Raw genomic sequence first — 15,079 nt, 5'->3', positions numbered from 1 at the left:
GTGCAGAGATGACCATGACCCGGCCGCCCTCGAGGATCTCGGTCTGGTGGAGGAAAGGACTCGCCTTTCTGAGTGGGCTGGAATTGTGCACAGTGATTCCGTGGCACTGAGCTCAGGGAGGTTCAGGGGCTGACAGCAGGTCACACAGCTGGTCAGAGCTGGAGCTGGCGTTCAGGTTTGGGCCTGACTGGGTCCCAAAGCCCTCGCTCCCATCACCGTTTCACTGGTTCCCAAACACCCTCTGTAGTTTTTCATTGGCTTGTGGTGAAATCAGAAAAATGAGGACATTGCAGAATTTCCTTGTTTGATTTTTTTTCCTTTTCAAAAAAAAAACCAATAAATTTTGGATCGTGGATTATACCCATGTCAGTTTCCTGGTTATGATATTGTGCTGTTTGTTGTTATATAAGATATTACCAATGGAGAAAACTGGCACAATTTCCAGAGAAACTACAATCATTTCAAAGTAAGACATTTTTCGAAATTGTAAACAAATTGTAACTCTTAACCCCCCAAAATCAAACATACCCAAATGTAAAGAAAAAACGTGAAGAGACCTCCCGTGACATCATCGTCCGTTCCTGCTCCCTTTAACCGCCCCAAAGGTAGCCCATGTTTCAACGTTGAAAGTAGATCCTTCCATCTACATAAAAACTATATATTTTTCAACTCAAAATTGTCCATCTCCCACAGGTTGTCCCCTTTCTTCATGTAAGGATTCTGGAGACGTCCCCATGTCAGCATGTGCTGATCTGCTGCGTTTGCTGACGCGGTGGGAAAACTGCCCCCGCGGCGATGGCAAGCCACCAGTGACATGTCACTGACCATGGGCTGAGGAGAGAGAAGTGGGAGGAGAAGGTCACAGTGTGTCTCAGGAGCCTGGGAACGGGCCCCGCCTCCACGTGGTCAGGGTGTAGGAACCTACCTCGTGCACAGTATTCCCCAGCGTAACATGGGTGCCAGATTTGTGGACTCAATACCGTGTTTGTGGGCTCTGCTGTCGCAGTGTGGGCCCTGCGGGACAGGGGCTGGTGGCCTTTCTTTAAATTTCCGGAGGCTAGGGGCTCACCGTGGCCCTGGACTGCTGCTGTCAGTGACCTCAGAGCATTCTTTTGAAACTGTCTTAACAGCTACTGTGTTTTGAGGGCTTCCAGTGAATTGGGCTCAGGCAAGCATTTTTCTTTCACTGTTTCGAGCACTTGTGGGGAGACATCAGCCCAGCTGGGCCAGTGGGGCACCTGAGGCAGGAGCGCTGGGCCTTGGGCCTCCGCTTGTCTCATTCCCTGCCTACCGCAGGAGGGGGTCTGGGGCATGGTCCTGCAACTTCTACGACAAGGGGCTCTCCTGACAGTAAGTCAGGCTGGTGACTGCCTCCGAGCTCAAAGGAGCCTTCTCCCCTGTGCAGAGCCGGAAGGGGCCACAGCAGTGTGGGACTCAGCTGAGCCTGGAGACCTGGGCGCGCTCAGTGCCAAGCCATGGCAAGTCCACAGAGAAGCCAGGATGGGGGTCGGCTTGAGCTGACCTCTGGCAAAGCCTGAGAACAAATGGTGTGGAGGGCGGTGGGAGCTTGAAGTCGGGAGAAGATTCAGCTCCTTGAGTCATCCTAGAAGAGCCACTTGTACCTTGGGCCTCCATATTTGCAAAGGGGGGTATTCCCCTGTTTTCTGCCTCCCTTGGCCTTATGCCAAACGTGGAACGTCTCAGAGAGCAGAGGGGGAGAAACGTAACCCATCCCTGGCAAATGGGCAGGGGTCTTGTTTTTTCTTCTTAGGGGCACCAGGAGCCATTTGTGGCAATTTTGAAAAGTTTGACCAATTGTATAAACTCTTGTTTTTCCAAATAGCAACTGGCACAGATCGAGACTGACCTGAAATCCCGCACGGCCGCTTACAACACTCTGAAGACCAACCTGGAGAATCTGGAGAAGAAATCCAGGTGAGTGCCGTGTTCCACTCGCACCTCCGAGCCTGGCTGGGACAGGGTCCTGGCAGGGCTGAGACACGTGCGAGCCGGTCAGGTCACTGGGTGACCCAAGCCTGGGTGTGTATCTGAGAGAGTGAGCGAGACAGACAGACAGACACAGAGGCGCTCCTGCCTCCCCAGGAACTGTGTGGAGAGGAAGACCTGGAGCGAAGGACCATGAGGAAAGGCCCAAGCTGGGGTTGATGGCGCCTCCCTGCCTACGCCCAGAGATGAACACAATGCTGGGAGGTGTTTCCTTCCCTCTCCCAACCTCTCCCAGGTCACTGAGAACACCTGGAGCCTCCCAAGATCCTTCCCCTGTGGAGGCTTTACAGAGGCCCCTCCTAGTACAGGCAGCAGGAGGCAGGGCTGTCATTGCCTGGCCTTTGTGAGGACTAGCAGAGGGCAGTGGCCCCGCAGAGACTCCCTGAGCTGAGCAGCCTCAGGGACTCAGGTGCCTTCTCTCCCCACCTGAACGAACACCATATGGGAGAGGGAGCAGACTGCTTGGCCCAGCAGACACAACCAGTCACCAAAGTGCTGAGGAGGTATCCAGAGAAAAACAGAAGCCCAGTGTCATGATGCTTTAACTGTCTTGTGAAGCAGTGAGCTCCCTGTTATTGGAGGCATGTAAGAAGCAGCCAGTTGAGCTTCTGCTGGGGAGGCTGGAAGCGGCTCATGAACAGGGCTGAGTTGGCACGGAGGATCCTCCCAGTGTCCCCAGATTCTCGATCTGTTTCCGTTGGCGATTCTCTGAAGATACTCCAGAGAAGAGAAGTGGCCCAGGAGAGCTCAGAACCAGCTGTTCCCTTGGACAGCCATCCCTCTGATTGGCTCACTGCTGTGAGCAAAGGAAAAAGTCACCAGGGAGGTTCCTCCTACTTCTGCTTCTCTCTTCTGATAGTCACTGGGCCAGCTGTCTTCTTGTGAAAAAAGCCAATAGGACATTCGTGGGAAATTTAAAACCAAAGAGGGAAACAGGCACTTCAACTAGCAACTGTCCTTGGTTGCCTGACTTTGTATCAGAACTCAATCCGCGCCAGCTGAGTTTTGCCTTCCCACTTGGCCCTACCAGGGAGGGGTGAGGATGGGAAAATGGCAGGGCGCCAATGGCAGAGAGCCCTAAATGGTGACCTTGGCATAGATTCATCATGACATTGACCAATGGGCCATGGGGCCATTCACCTGGTGGGCCATCCCCTTGCACCCCCAGATTATAGACTTCTTAAAATTGTTTGGGACTTGAACAAACATCTGGTCCAACCTTTTCAGCCAACTGGTGAAGTCCGTTCATTGACTCCCGGTACCGCTGACTGATGTATTGAACATACACACCGAGTGAGGGGGGGATGAGTAAAGAGGGGGAAACCGTCTCTACCTCTCTCTTCTGTTACTCTTCTCTTCTTTCGATAAACGTTTATGATGCACCTACGATACTCTCAGGCCTTGTGCTAGGCCCTAAAGATACAAAGCAGAATAAGATATAACTTCTGTCCTTCGAGAGCTCGTACAATCATTCATTCAACAAATATTTTGTGGAAAGTCTGTTTTGTGCAGGGGGTACAGGTATAAGCCAACAGGTGAGCTCCGTGGTGTAGGATAGCGTGGAAGTACCATGACAGGGGGCACATGCATAGGGCGCTTGTAGCGGGACCCTAAGGGGCTCACCAGTGACGGCGCAGGAGGGCAAGGAGAGAAGTGCAGGCGTCCTGGCCAGGCTGGAGAGCCTCTGGGGGATGGCACTTTCCCTAAAGTTTCGGCCTCAGCCAAGCGCTTGAGGAACCATTTATTTGGGAAGCGCCACGTGCTAATATGTTAGCTAGTATCAGGGCCTGTGTGCTAATGGGACAGACTCATTAGCTATGTCTTGGCTCACTTGCTGATATAGCAGCTTTGATCCATGTGCTAAAAATACCATGACCTTGATGCAGACCAGGTTCCACTGGGCACGTAGAAAGCTATTCCAGGTGAGTGTCCCCTGGCTGCTGGGCCTGTAAGTCGTGTAAAGTGAACCGGAGCTCTACCTGGGCCTGTCCCTGCCCAGGATGGCCCAGGTGGCTTTGCCAGCCAGCCACTGTGTTGACGCTTGAGTAACTTAAGCTGCCTGCCCCCAGCGGGCCCCTCCCCGCTTGCACCGGAGCGGCGGGGCAGCACAGGTGACTGAGGTGTTGGATTCAGCAGCCCCTCAGGTAACGGGTGATAACACCGGAGGCCCTGCCAGCCACAGCAGTTCTGGCCGCCCAGAAGACAGAGCCGCAAGCCTCCGCCCCTCCCCAGGGAACACTCTGAGCCTTCCCCATTTCCTGCCTGCCCCTCCTGTCCCAGGCCCTGTGTGCTGTGGCTATGCCCACCTGTGTGCTTCCTCCATGGGTCTTTCTGCTGATCACACCCCCTTTGTCCCACATGGATTCAGGGAGAACCTCTTCACTCGGACACTGAGCGATATTGTGAACAAAGAAGACTTTGTGTTGGGTTCCGAGTATCTGATCACACTTCTGGTCATTGTCCCCAAGTAAGTGGCCTGGGAAGGTGGGCAGTTTGGGGTCTCACCCTGTGTTGGTGATCATGAAAGGAAACTGGCCCTGCACAACAGAGAGGAAGGAGAGGCCCCCCACGGCCCGGATCCCAGGGCCCTAAGTGGCAGCTGTGCGGTGGTAACAGAAGCAGGGTGACACTGCTTGTGCTGGTAATAGCAGTGACAGAAGCAGCCATTTCTTGAGCACCTACTATGTGCCAGATGCCACAGACAGGCTCATTTCACAAGCCTGGCAGGTGGGGGTGGCTATGGTCCGTTGTCTGGCCCAAGGCCACACAGGGCCAGGTTAGAAAGCTCCCAGCAGGTCCCACTGGCTGAGTCCCCCACACAGGCCCTTCTGTGGTGCTCAGGGCCTCTCAGAGATGCCAGAGGAGGTTTGGGGCTCTCTCTAGCCCCAGTCCTACTCACCTCAGTCCCTTGGGAGAAGAGGTGTGCAGTTTCCTAAACACTGAAGACACCCCACAGCCTTTTCTGCAGAACTCACTGAATGATTCTGTGTTCTCACAGACCAAGCTACATACAATGGCAAAAAACCTACGAATCCCTCTCAGACATGGTGGTCCCTCGGTCAACCAAGTAAGTGAGATCCCAGCTTGACCCCAGGGGCCCTGGGACACGTGTGGATGCTCTGGGGTACGCAACCACCAAACATTTGTGCCCAAGAGTCCCTCAGCCTGGAGTTTCTTCATGGGCACACAGCGAGCCACATGCCAGACTCCAGACTCCTTCCATCTTTCAGAACCCTGGTTCCCTGCCGGCGCCTCCGGGAAGCCCTCCCTGCCGACCCTCCTTTGCTGCCCTCCACTCTACTTTGTCAGCTCGGTGTCTATTCTCCCCACCTGTGGGTGAAGCAAGGGCCTGGCCATGATGGCCGCAGAGTGGGTCAAGGGCGGAAAACAGTCTCAGCGTGTGGCCTGTGAGGGCTGGAAAAGTGACGGAAGGGATAAAGGAATATACTCAAGCCACGACCACCACACAACTGGGGAAAGCCAACAATTTAGAGTTGCATACAGCAGCACGGGTAGATCTCACTACGTGGTGTTGAGTGGCAAAAGCCAGCTGCAGACGATACACACAGCATGAAGTCCTTTATTTAACTTCAGAAATGGACGAAACTAAACCACATGTGACTTGGGCACATGCGAGTGCACAGAATTATGGGGGCTTTTGGGGATGAGACACGCCAAGGTCAGCACAGTGGTGACCTGGGGGCAGACAGCAGAATGCAGTTGGGGAAAAAGGACACGGGGTTTGGTTTCTACTGTATGACAATTGTTTGATGTCTTTAGCTGGGTGGCAGATACATAGGTATGTATTATGATTTATGCCTTTTTGTTATGTCTGAAATAGTTTGTAAGTTTAAAAGACTTGACAGTGAGGCTTGGGCAGCCATGCTTTCATCTGCCTCCCACCACACAGAGCTCACCCTGAGGGCAGCCCTGCCCACTGCTCTCCCAGCCTGGAGGCTTCTGGCCTGAGGTGTCTGCTGCAAGGCTGTGTCTCCCAGGGTCACAGATTCACAGCAGATAGCAATCAGGACCTAAGCTGAGGGGTGCAGGGAACAGGACAGTCACAGCCTGAACTCACACAGAAGGCTGGAGGAATGAGCCCGGGGCAGCCATGTCTGCAGGGGAGAAGGAGGGGGCACAGACGGGCAGGGGAGCTGGCCCTTGAAGCTGGCCTGATTGGCAGGAGCATTCCCTGCTCTCCAACGCTGCCCCTCTGCCAAGTGCCAGGGACCCCAGCTGGGAGAGAGGCTTGGCTTCTCAGACCAGAGCCCCCAGGCCCTGTGCTGTCAGAGGGCACCTGAGAGTCTGCAGAAGTCACTCTGGAAAGTTCTCTGCAGCCCAGGGTCAGCCCCTATGGGTGTGGGCTCTGAGAAACAGGAAATGTGACCTAGCCAGCATGCCCACGACAACCTGCCTGGGCCCGAGGGCTCCTGTTATCAGGTCATCTGGCCAGCAGGACTCAGAGACACTTAGACCACTGGTCCCAAGAACCCCCATACCATTGGGGACAGTGGCCACAGAGGTTTCACATTGAGGTGTGTCGTCTAATTAGCTGTGTCTAATTAGAACACTGTGACATTGGATGTGAAATGGCCTTTGTGAAATGGTTGCCACCAACTGGTACTCCATCCGCCCTACTTCATTGCAACCATCACACGTCAGAGCCAGGGGCACCTGTGTGCACATGCGGTGACTAAGAGCAGGAGTGGCTTCATGTCTCAGGCGTTTCGTGGCCAGGAGCCAAACCCCAGGTCGCTGCACAGCTGGATTCCAGTCCTTTTCTCCTCTCAGGGGGCCTGCATTTTGGTGGCCTGCTGGCCGGAGGCCTTAGCTTGGAGGACAAGCGAAAGGGGCAGGAGAGGAAGGGGAACAGCAGGTGGCCAAGAGCACAGTTAGAAGTAGTGAGGTCCTGGTCCCCCTGTGCTCGATGCTGGCAGGGCCCTGTGTGTGGGCCACCGGGCTGAGGGGACAGAAGCCACCTCTGCAGTGACCTGCCTGCCGAGGGAAAGGACAGCGTGGGGACCTGGGAATGAGTCCAGCGAGCAGATGCTTCTCTCCAACAGGCTGATCACTGAGGACAAGGAGGGTGGCCTCTTCACGGTGACCCTGTTTCGAAAAGTGATTGACGATTTCAAAACCAAAGCCAAAGAAAACAAGTAAGGGCCTTGGTGGGCTTCTCCGGGGTGTCTGCTCTGACGCTACGCTTCGTAGTGAAAGCCTCTCATTTGCTTGGTTTAAGGTTCACTGTCCGTGAATTTTACTATGATGAAAAAGAAATTAAAAGGGAAAGGGAAGAGATGACCAGATTGCTGTCTGATAAGAAGCAACAATATGTGAGTACATGACAGCGGCCAGTGGATTTTCTGGCAAGATGTTGAGGGGCCTCCTTGCTCCCCACCAAAGGCCTCCGTTGTCCCCACTCCGCTGGGCACACACCACCCAGGAACAGGTGCTCTCCTGGGCTTGCCAGAGCAGGGTTTGGGAAGAGGTGACAGGCACAAATAATGAGCCGTGAGCAGTGGTGCTGGGTGCCTTCCGTGCCAGATTTCACCTGGCACCGCCCTCCAGGAAGGGACCCTTAGCTCAGTTTTGCAGATGAGAAATTGAGGCTCTGAGAGGTGATGAGCATTTCCCTGGGGAAAGGGAACCTGCCTCATGGCCCTGAAGTCGAGCAAAGCAGGCAGGGCTCCAGACAGTGCCACCGGCTCGGAGAGGGAGGCCCGTGGTCACCCCGCTGTCTTTGGTGGTGTGATTTCTGGGTGTGATGTGACATCCTACACTACCCGCCCTGTGCTTTTAGCAAAGAGTGGGTGCTTATCCTTGAGACTTCCCACAATAGCCACTCAGAAACTTGTCACGTGTGAGGGCAGCTGAGCTCAAGACAGAGGAAACCAGACTTTCGTTTTTGAAATGTGAACAGTGTAGCCTAGGGAAAGGCACTCTACTACCCTGTAAAATGGGCACATTCCAGACGTGGTGAGCTGCAGGGGGGCGTGGGGAGTGGGTGGTGGTGGTGGCTGGGCTACGGGGCTTCTGTCTGGGGGGGTGTTTCCAGGCCCCCTCCCCCAGCCCCACCAGGTAGCGTTCTGGGAGCATCTACCTCTAGTGCAAAAAGGAGGGAAAGAATGAGTAGAATGTACTCCAGGCCTCTCGGAGGAAAAGGCCATGTATAAACATAAAGCTGTAAGTACGTGCTTGGGTGAAGAGCAAGAGCGCTTCCCCTGTGGCCAAGTGTTTGCCCTGAGCCTTCCCCAGCTTCCGGCTGGGGCATTCTGCACGTCCCACCTGACCTTTCTGGGTCAATGGCCTTTTCAGACAAGTCGCCAGACAAGTCGCTCCTCAGGAGTGAGCACGGGGCCGCTGAAATGGGGTTCTCAGAGGCCCATTTGATGGGCCTGTCCCTTTTGAGAGGAAACGGGAACTGGCACATAAAAATGACTGTGGAGAACTTCAACTCCCCCAAGCATAAACACACACATACGTGTATGGACATATGTGAACACCAGATGAACACACGTACTTCTCAGATCCTCTGAGACAAAGGGCTGAGCCAGAGCCCTGGGCCCCGAGGCCTCAGGCCCACCCACCCAGGCAGGAAAGGTGTTCACCAATCAGCACTGAAATCCAAAAGATTTCTTCCTGACCCGCAGCCTGAAGCCCTGATACCTGGGAACGCTCCAGCTGTCTCTTTTCCCTGTTCTCAGTCCTGGCCCCAAGCTCCTGCAGTGTCTGGATAGGAGCCAGAGAGCGGCAGCTTCCACAAGTGTCCGGGCGGTTAGGCCCTGCTCGAAGGACAGGTGGTCAGGTTGGACCTTTGGCACACACCTGTGCGCTGGCACAGACCCCCTGAGGATCAAGGTGACACACGAGCCCGACACCTGCCACCTGGGTCTCAGGTTGCCAGCTGGCACTTTTTTACATGGTGTAGACTTCTGTATCCCCACACTGCCCCGGGGAGCTGTGCCACGGTCTCTCGGGGTGGGCAACTGGAGCTCGGAAGGAGACACAGTAACTCGGAAACATTTAGTCCCTTGCGATGTCCTCGCTGTGTCCCAGTCACAGGGGACAGCTGGGGTAAGACCCACCCCAGCTTCTTGAGACTCTTAGCCCTTAGCCTGTTTGTAGGTGAGTATGACCCGCGTCCTGCATCCTTTTGGTTGCTTGTCAACCGGAGGGGACTGGTTGGGTCCTGGGTGTCATCAATCCCCTTTGAGAGCACAGGGTGGGATGTTCCTGAGCTTGCCACTTATCTGACAGAAAGATGATAAAGGGTGACACGTCCTAAGAGCATGCCTGTTTTTCCTCAAGTAGCATATTTAAGTGCACCCTGATCACTAAGGAGGTTACCATGTGCTGGATTTGGTGGAGACTCCTTGACCGAGCCCAGACAGACAGACATCCACAGGCAGAGCCTTTTGCACTGACGCCTCCCAGCTGTCCCTGTCCTGGTCTGCTGATGGGGGAAGGTCCTGATGGAGACCAAGCAGAGGGAGGGGATGTGGGAACTGACCCCTCTGCCAACAATTGGCTCTTTCCATGGAATATGGAACCAGACACTTCTAACACCCGCCTGGGGGGTGATGGTCACACGTCACATGTCCATTCCACCCAACACCCAAATCCTGAGGATGGGCCAGCCTTCTTGAGCTTGCCTTCCCGTGCTTTTCAGGCAAAGAGAATTATTTCTGTGTTTGTGATGCATGTTTCCTGAAAGATTAATAAATCATTTCTGTGCCTTTAGCAAACTTCCTGTGTTGCTCTTAAAAAGGGATCATCTACCTTCCCGGACCACAAGGTTAAGGTAACCCCGCTAGGTAACCCTGATAGGCCCGCTGCGGGGCACACCGACAGAGAGAGAGAGTGTGAGGGCGAGGGTGAGGTAAGCAACCCCCCTGGGAGCCCTGGGGTTCCCTGGCTCGCTTATCCTCGCCAGCACAGGCGTCTTCTGAGAAAACAAATCCTTGCATTTTCTGTTCTCTAACGTGGCTTTTGACATCTTCAAGGAGTCCAGAATGGTGCCTTCCTCTTAATCTGTAGGGCCTCTTTGGTGCTGCCTCAGCCTCTTCAGCAGTGGTTGGTGCTTGCGGGCCAGGGTGCTCTGCCCTGCCTGGAGGTGGCTGGAGCTGGTGACGGGGGCAGGCCCTGGCTGGGGCGGGGGTGGTCAGGCAGCTCTGCTGTTCTGCCCTGGCTGGACCCACCCCTGACCTTTGGGGAGTTGGAGGTATCAGGTGGGAGGTCAGAGCCTTTGCTCCAATACTCCCTCAGATGACCGGCCACACCAGCATTAGCGACAGTTGCCATGGCCCTGTGGGGCTGTGGTCATGTGAGGTGGGGCTGCTAGGAGCCACTGGAAATGGCAGGTGGTGGATGACGCGGGGACTGGGCCAGCCTTCTGATGAAGTGGGCCCCTTGGCAGTGCAGTGTCAGACAGAAGCCTGTCAGCTGCCTGCTGAAAGCCCTGAGGTCAGGGGCTGCCCAACCCCCGTAGCCCAGTCTGAGGTGGCCCCACGCATTTGCCAGGTGGCTGGCCCGCTGAGCTACCCTGGCAACAGGCTCCCTGGAGAACGTGGGCCTGGGCCTCGCCCAGGCCTTGTCCGACCCACTTGCTGCTTCTGCTGGCCCCTGGGCGTTTCTTCTCAGCTCAGGGCTCGCTCTGCCAATCCTGTGTCCTTTCTTGGCTTGGCGTTGGGCGGAGTGGCCATGGCTCTCCTGTCTTTGCAGGGCCCCCTGCTGCGTTGGCTGAAGGTGAACTTCAGCGAAGCCTTTATTGCCTGGATCCACATCAAGGCACTGAGAGTGTTCGTGGAGTCCGTGCTCAGGTAGGTGGACGAGGTGCCTGGCCCAGGAGCCAGCTCTGGGGCCACCTGAGTTACCCTTCCCCGTTCCGGCCCCGCCATCCTCCTCAGGACACCACCCTCTGCTCCTTCTGGCTCTTGGCAACGTGTTAGGATTCCCTGAGCCCAGTAAACCTTCCCTCGGCCCCTGGGCCCCTGCTGTCTGCTGCTCTCTTTCCTGCCAGACTTGCGACCCTCTTTCCTGCAAGGGTCTCCTCCTCACCCCAGCTGGTCCCTCTGTGCACCCCTCCTCACAACCTGCAAGGCCTGGGGACTCCTGGGAGAAATACCAGCATTCGGACCATGACCTGTGAGGCCCAAACCCAAGGCAGCACAAGAAAGGAAAACCCAACCCAAACCACCACCAACAAAACTTGTTTTACTTTTTTTTTTTTAAAAAGCAATATAGGTTCACTGTGGAAAATTTGGAAACTATAGATAAGCACAAAGAATGAATAAAAATCACCTGCAATCTTAACACCACGTGAACATACTGCTAACATGCTGGTGTGTACTCCTTCAGATTTTTCTTTCGGCTTTTTAAATTTACAGATATGCATACTTTTTACTAAACTTTTATGGAAAGGGAATCAAACAGGAAGTATTTTTCTGAAGCCTGCTTTTCAGCCATGCTTTCAACATGTGCTGTCACACACATGTGGCGGGCTGCACCCTTCTTCTGAAAGCTTCTGTCCAGCAGGCTCAGATGCTCCTCTGGCCCTCGGACGCTGTCTGGTGGTCTCCCTGGCCCCTTCCCCTGCCTGCACTGCAGGTTGCTCCATGCTCCTCCCCTAGCGATTTACCTGGCCGTCTGTCCCTGCTCTCCCTTTCCTGCCCATGCTTCGTCTCCCGACATAGATTTCTCCTGGGGATCGGGCTCATCCTCACTCCCGGCCCTTTCCTCCAGCTTCCTTGTTCCTGTCGGTGGCTTCAAGTTTTCCCGCAAACCTCAGGGCCAACATGGACACCTCTGCTCCCTCGTCCTCACCTCCTAACCCCACTCCACCACACCGTCCAGCCCACCTTTGCTTTTTCTCTTCCATTTGTCTTCCGCCTCAGCTTGCGGGGCTGGTGCCATAGGCTCCCACTTGGGTCCATGCCTCCGGTTCACTCTCCACGTGGCTGCCAGTGTGGTTTTGTCCACACAGATCAGAGCTGACTGTGGCTCCTTGCCCCGCCCCCCACTCCCCACCCATCTCAGAAGTCTGTAATGGAAAGGGTTGCAGTGCTGGGTTGAAGGGCGTTGTGTTCTAAAGCTAATCTGGAGTGTTAGCCATCCATGGTGGAGACCAGCCCCGCTTGCTCGAAAATCAGTGCCCTGAATACAGCTGTATAATAAATACATGAATGGTGTAAAAGAAATTCAGTTCAGGAGTGTATGCTGTGGGACGAGTTCTCCATGGTCCCACTGCCCACAATAATCACGATGGTTTGAAGACTCTTCTCATCCGCTAAATGGGATCATTTACATGTAATATCCTGCAACTTGCTTTTCTCATCTGCTTCGTATTAGTCTCAAAACTATGTGTAGAGCTACTCGATCCTTGTAAAGATTTTTTCACATTCCATCCTATGGCATAATCTCAGAAAATGCATGTTGCACAAGCGCATTAGAGCAGACAGACAGGTAACGTTCACCTGCGTCCTCTGACCTCCTGTTGCTCTTTGCCCCAGTTAGTGCTTGTTGCTCTGTCTTCCTTCTCTCAGCCTGTTTTGCACCTTCGCCTCCACTGGAGCTGCAGGGGAGGGCTGAGCCGCCTTGCCTCTCCACCTCGATCGTCTGGCCCACAGCTGGACAGAGTAGATGTGAATGTCCTTGGACTGACCTCAAAGGGAAGTTCGTTCACCCTCAGGGTGAAGTGAACGAGGGTTACATCGGCCAAGATGAAAATGGAAAATGGGAATGGGCCCGGGTGAGCGGTGGGGCTGTGGTGAGACCGGAGAAGGCGGCCAGGAGGCTCATTGGCCTGGACCTTGGGTGGTCTTTGGTGGGGAGCAGATATGAGGGACCCATCTATGATTGATGTGTGTGCCTGCGCTCACCCAGGGGGTGTCACATAGAGGAAAGGAACCAAAGGGGCACCTCAGGGAACCCCAACATTTAAGCAGTGGAGGCAGAGAAGCCCACGAGGAAGTCAGAGGCAGGAGGGAAGAGTCAGAAATGGAAGGGTAAGGTGCTTGATGTCCCTGGGGTTGGGCGGTGAGGCACTTGGTGGCGGGAGAAGCTCGAGTGTAGTGGCGACGGGCAACTGGGTGACATAGAACACTGGATACTGAAGTTTGGAACGAGAGCTCTGGGGAGTTGAGGAAGTTTTTATTTTAAACAGGGCAAGATGGTGTTATGGTAAAGGGAAGGGGGGACCGTACGTGGACTGACTCCTGCAGCAGAGCGGAGGCTCCAGAGTTCTCAGAGTGACCTGCAGGTGGAGGTAGTCCTGAGGCTCGATGAGAGGGACAGTAATGACAAGCCCACTTTCACGTATTTACGTTTCCTTTACCTTCTTACATCACATAGATCTCGGTATTTCACTGAACACTGCACCATCACCAGCCAGAAAGGAGGACTGGGAAAGTTTGGGAGCCAGGGGATAATTTATGGACGTTGCTTGGGAAATCAAAACTAAGTCACATTCACTGATCGTGCCCCTGTGAATCATTTCCCTGTCAGGCCAGTCAATGGGTATTATCTTAAGGACTGCTTTCACACACCTGGCTCGAGGAACATGAAGACATGTAGGTGATAAGGATGGAACATCTGAGCATTTGCTGACAGTGTATTTAAAAATAAACGCTGAGTCACAAAAATGCATGTTTATTATTTATACAGTACTCAGTTGTCTTTGGATAACACCACAGGAATAGCTGCCAGCAAGTGATTTTAAATGTACTCAGATACACAAAGTGCACTTAAAATCTTTAATGTCCACCCAAACTCAACAAAAGGAATTAACAAGCTTGATGAATCATTTTGTTGTTGTTGCTCTTTTACTGGCGAAAACTCAGCTGAGCTGGGTTTTAGACAAATGCTTTGGGTCAGAACCATCAATCCAATGCCTCCATTCACCCTGTGCACTCAACCATGTAATGACCACACACGGCCAGGGAAGACCCTTGGCTCCAGTCAAGAACTATTACTGTCAGGAGTGGGTTAGCAGGTTCTAGAGATTCTACCCAGAAAGATCCAGTAATTCGTTTCACCCCTGGCCCTACACTTTTTCCTCAGCTGAGTTTTATTTTCTCAAGCTACGGTGGCTAAAGCTTTTCATTGTTATTAGAACCTACTCTTTTATTTCTTGTCCAGTTCATTTTACTCATCCCGTTTCCCTGAAAATAAGACCTAGCTGGACAATCAGCTCTAATGCGTCTTTCAGAGCTAAAATTAATATAAGAACCGGTCTTATATAAGTAAAATAAGACCAGGTCTTATACTAATTTTTGCTCCAAAAAATGCATTAGAGCTGATTGTCCGCCTAGGTCTCATTTTCGGGGAAACATGGTAGTTGCACTTGGAGTAACGTATTTATGTATTTTGTCTGAGAAGGTATGGACTCCCAGTGAATTTTCAGGCTGTGCTCCTCCAGCCTCATAAGAAGTCATCCACCAAGCGTTTAAGAGAGGTTCTGAACTCCGTCTTCAGACATCTGGATGAAGTAGCAGCTGCAAGTCTATTGGATGTAGGTATATGACCCAGAAACAGCTGCCTTTCTTGGGTCAGCCTCTCCACATGGGAGATACCTTTGCAAAATGCTACTTGCCAGAGTACTGTGAAAATCTACATTTCACAAATATGAAAGTACAAGAGGTTGTGTGTGTGTGTGGCTGGGGCGGGAGGGGGGGGCTGTGCAGGGCAGAAAACATGGTCAGTGCCTAGAGAGCGTCCTCCAAAACATCAACACCAGAAACTAGTTTATGCACTTGGAGCATGACCTTGTCTTCTTTTGTAGGCATCCGTGGAGATCCCTGGATTGCAACTCAATAACCAAGACTACTTTCCTTACGTCTATTTCCACATTGATCTCAGTCTCCTGGACTAGAATGGGCGGCACCACAACGCTTTCATTTCACGCAGACGACTCCACATGCTTCTTTCCCTCAGCCAGAACAGTTCAAGTGTCCTCCAGAATTTAGAATTTTTTTTAGAGAAACTGCTCACAAAAGTTAGTTACAGTTGTATTTATTTTTTTGTAAGTTACAATAAAGAAATACTCTTCAGTCCTTTGAATTGTGTCTTCACTCAT

General features: G+C 53.2%; 1 protein-coding gene across 10 annotated transcripts in view; it reads left to right on the top strand.

The window, feature by feature from the left end:
• ATP6V1C2 (ATPase H+ transporting V1 subunit C2) overlaps positions 1-15,061 on the top strand; it is a 45,715-nt gene extending 30,654 nt beyond the window's left edge. For 5 of the 10 annotated variants that reach the window (XM_081069541.1, XM_081069539.1, XM_081069537.1 and 2 more), the window contains exons 6-14: positions 1,844-1,935; positions 4,376-4,474; positions 5,006-5,074; positions 7,071-7,163; positions 7,247-7,340; positions 9,749-9,886; positions 10,729-10,826; positions 14,383-14,515; positions 14,786-15,061. In XM_081069541.1, coding sequence (XP_080925667.1) covers positions 1,844-1,935; positions 4,376-4,474; positions 5,006-5,074; positions 7,071-7,163; positions 7,247-7,340; positions 9,749-9,886; positions 10,729-10,826; positions 14,383-14,515; positions 14,786-14,875 — 906 coding nt within the window. In that variant the 3' untranslated portion in view covers positions 14,876-15,061. The remainder of the gene's footprint in view (positions 1-1,843; positions 1,936-4,375; positions 4,475-5,005; positions 5,075-7,070; positions 7,164-7,246; positions 7,341-9,748; positions 9,887-10,728; positions 10,827-14,382; positions 14,516-14,785) is intronic. The other 5 variants (XM_081069546.1, XM_081069544.1, XM_081069543.1 and 2 more) reach the window with 1 other exon arrangement.
• The last annotated feature ends 18 nt before the right edge of the window (positions 15,062-15,079 follow it).

The sequence above is a fragment of the Rhinolophus hipposideros genome (assembly GCF_964194185.1).
Source record: "Rhinolophus hipposideros genome assembly, chromosome: 12".
Lineage (NCBI taxonomy): Eukaryota > Metazoa > Chordata > Mammalia > Chiroptera > Rhinolophidae > Rhinolophus > Rhinolophus hipposideros.
This window is presented reverse-complemented; position numbering and strand designations above follow the sequence as displayed.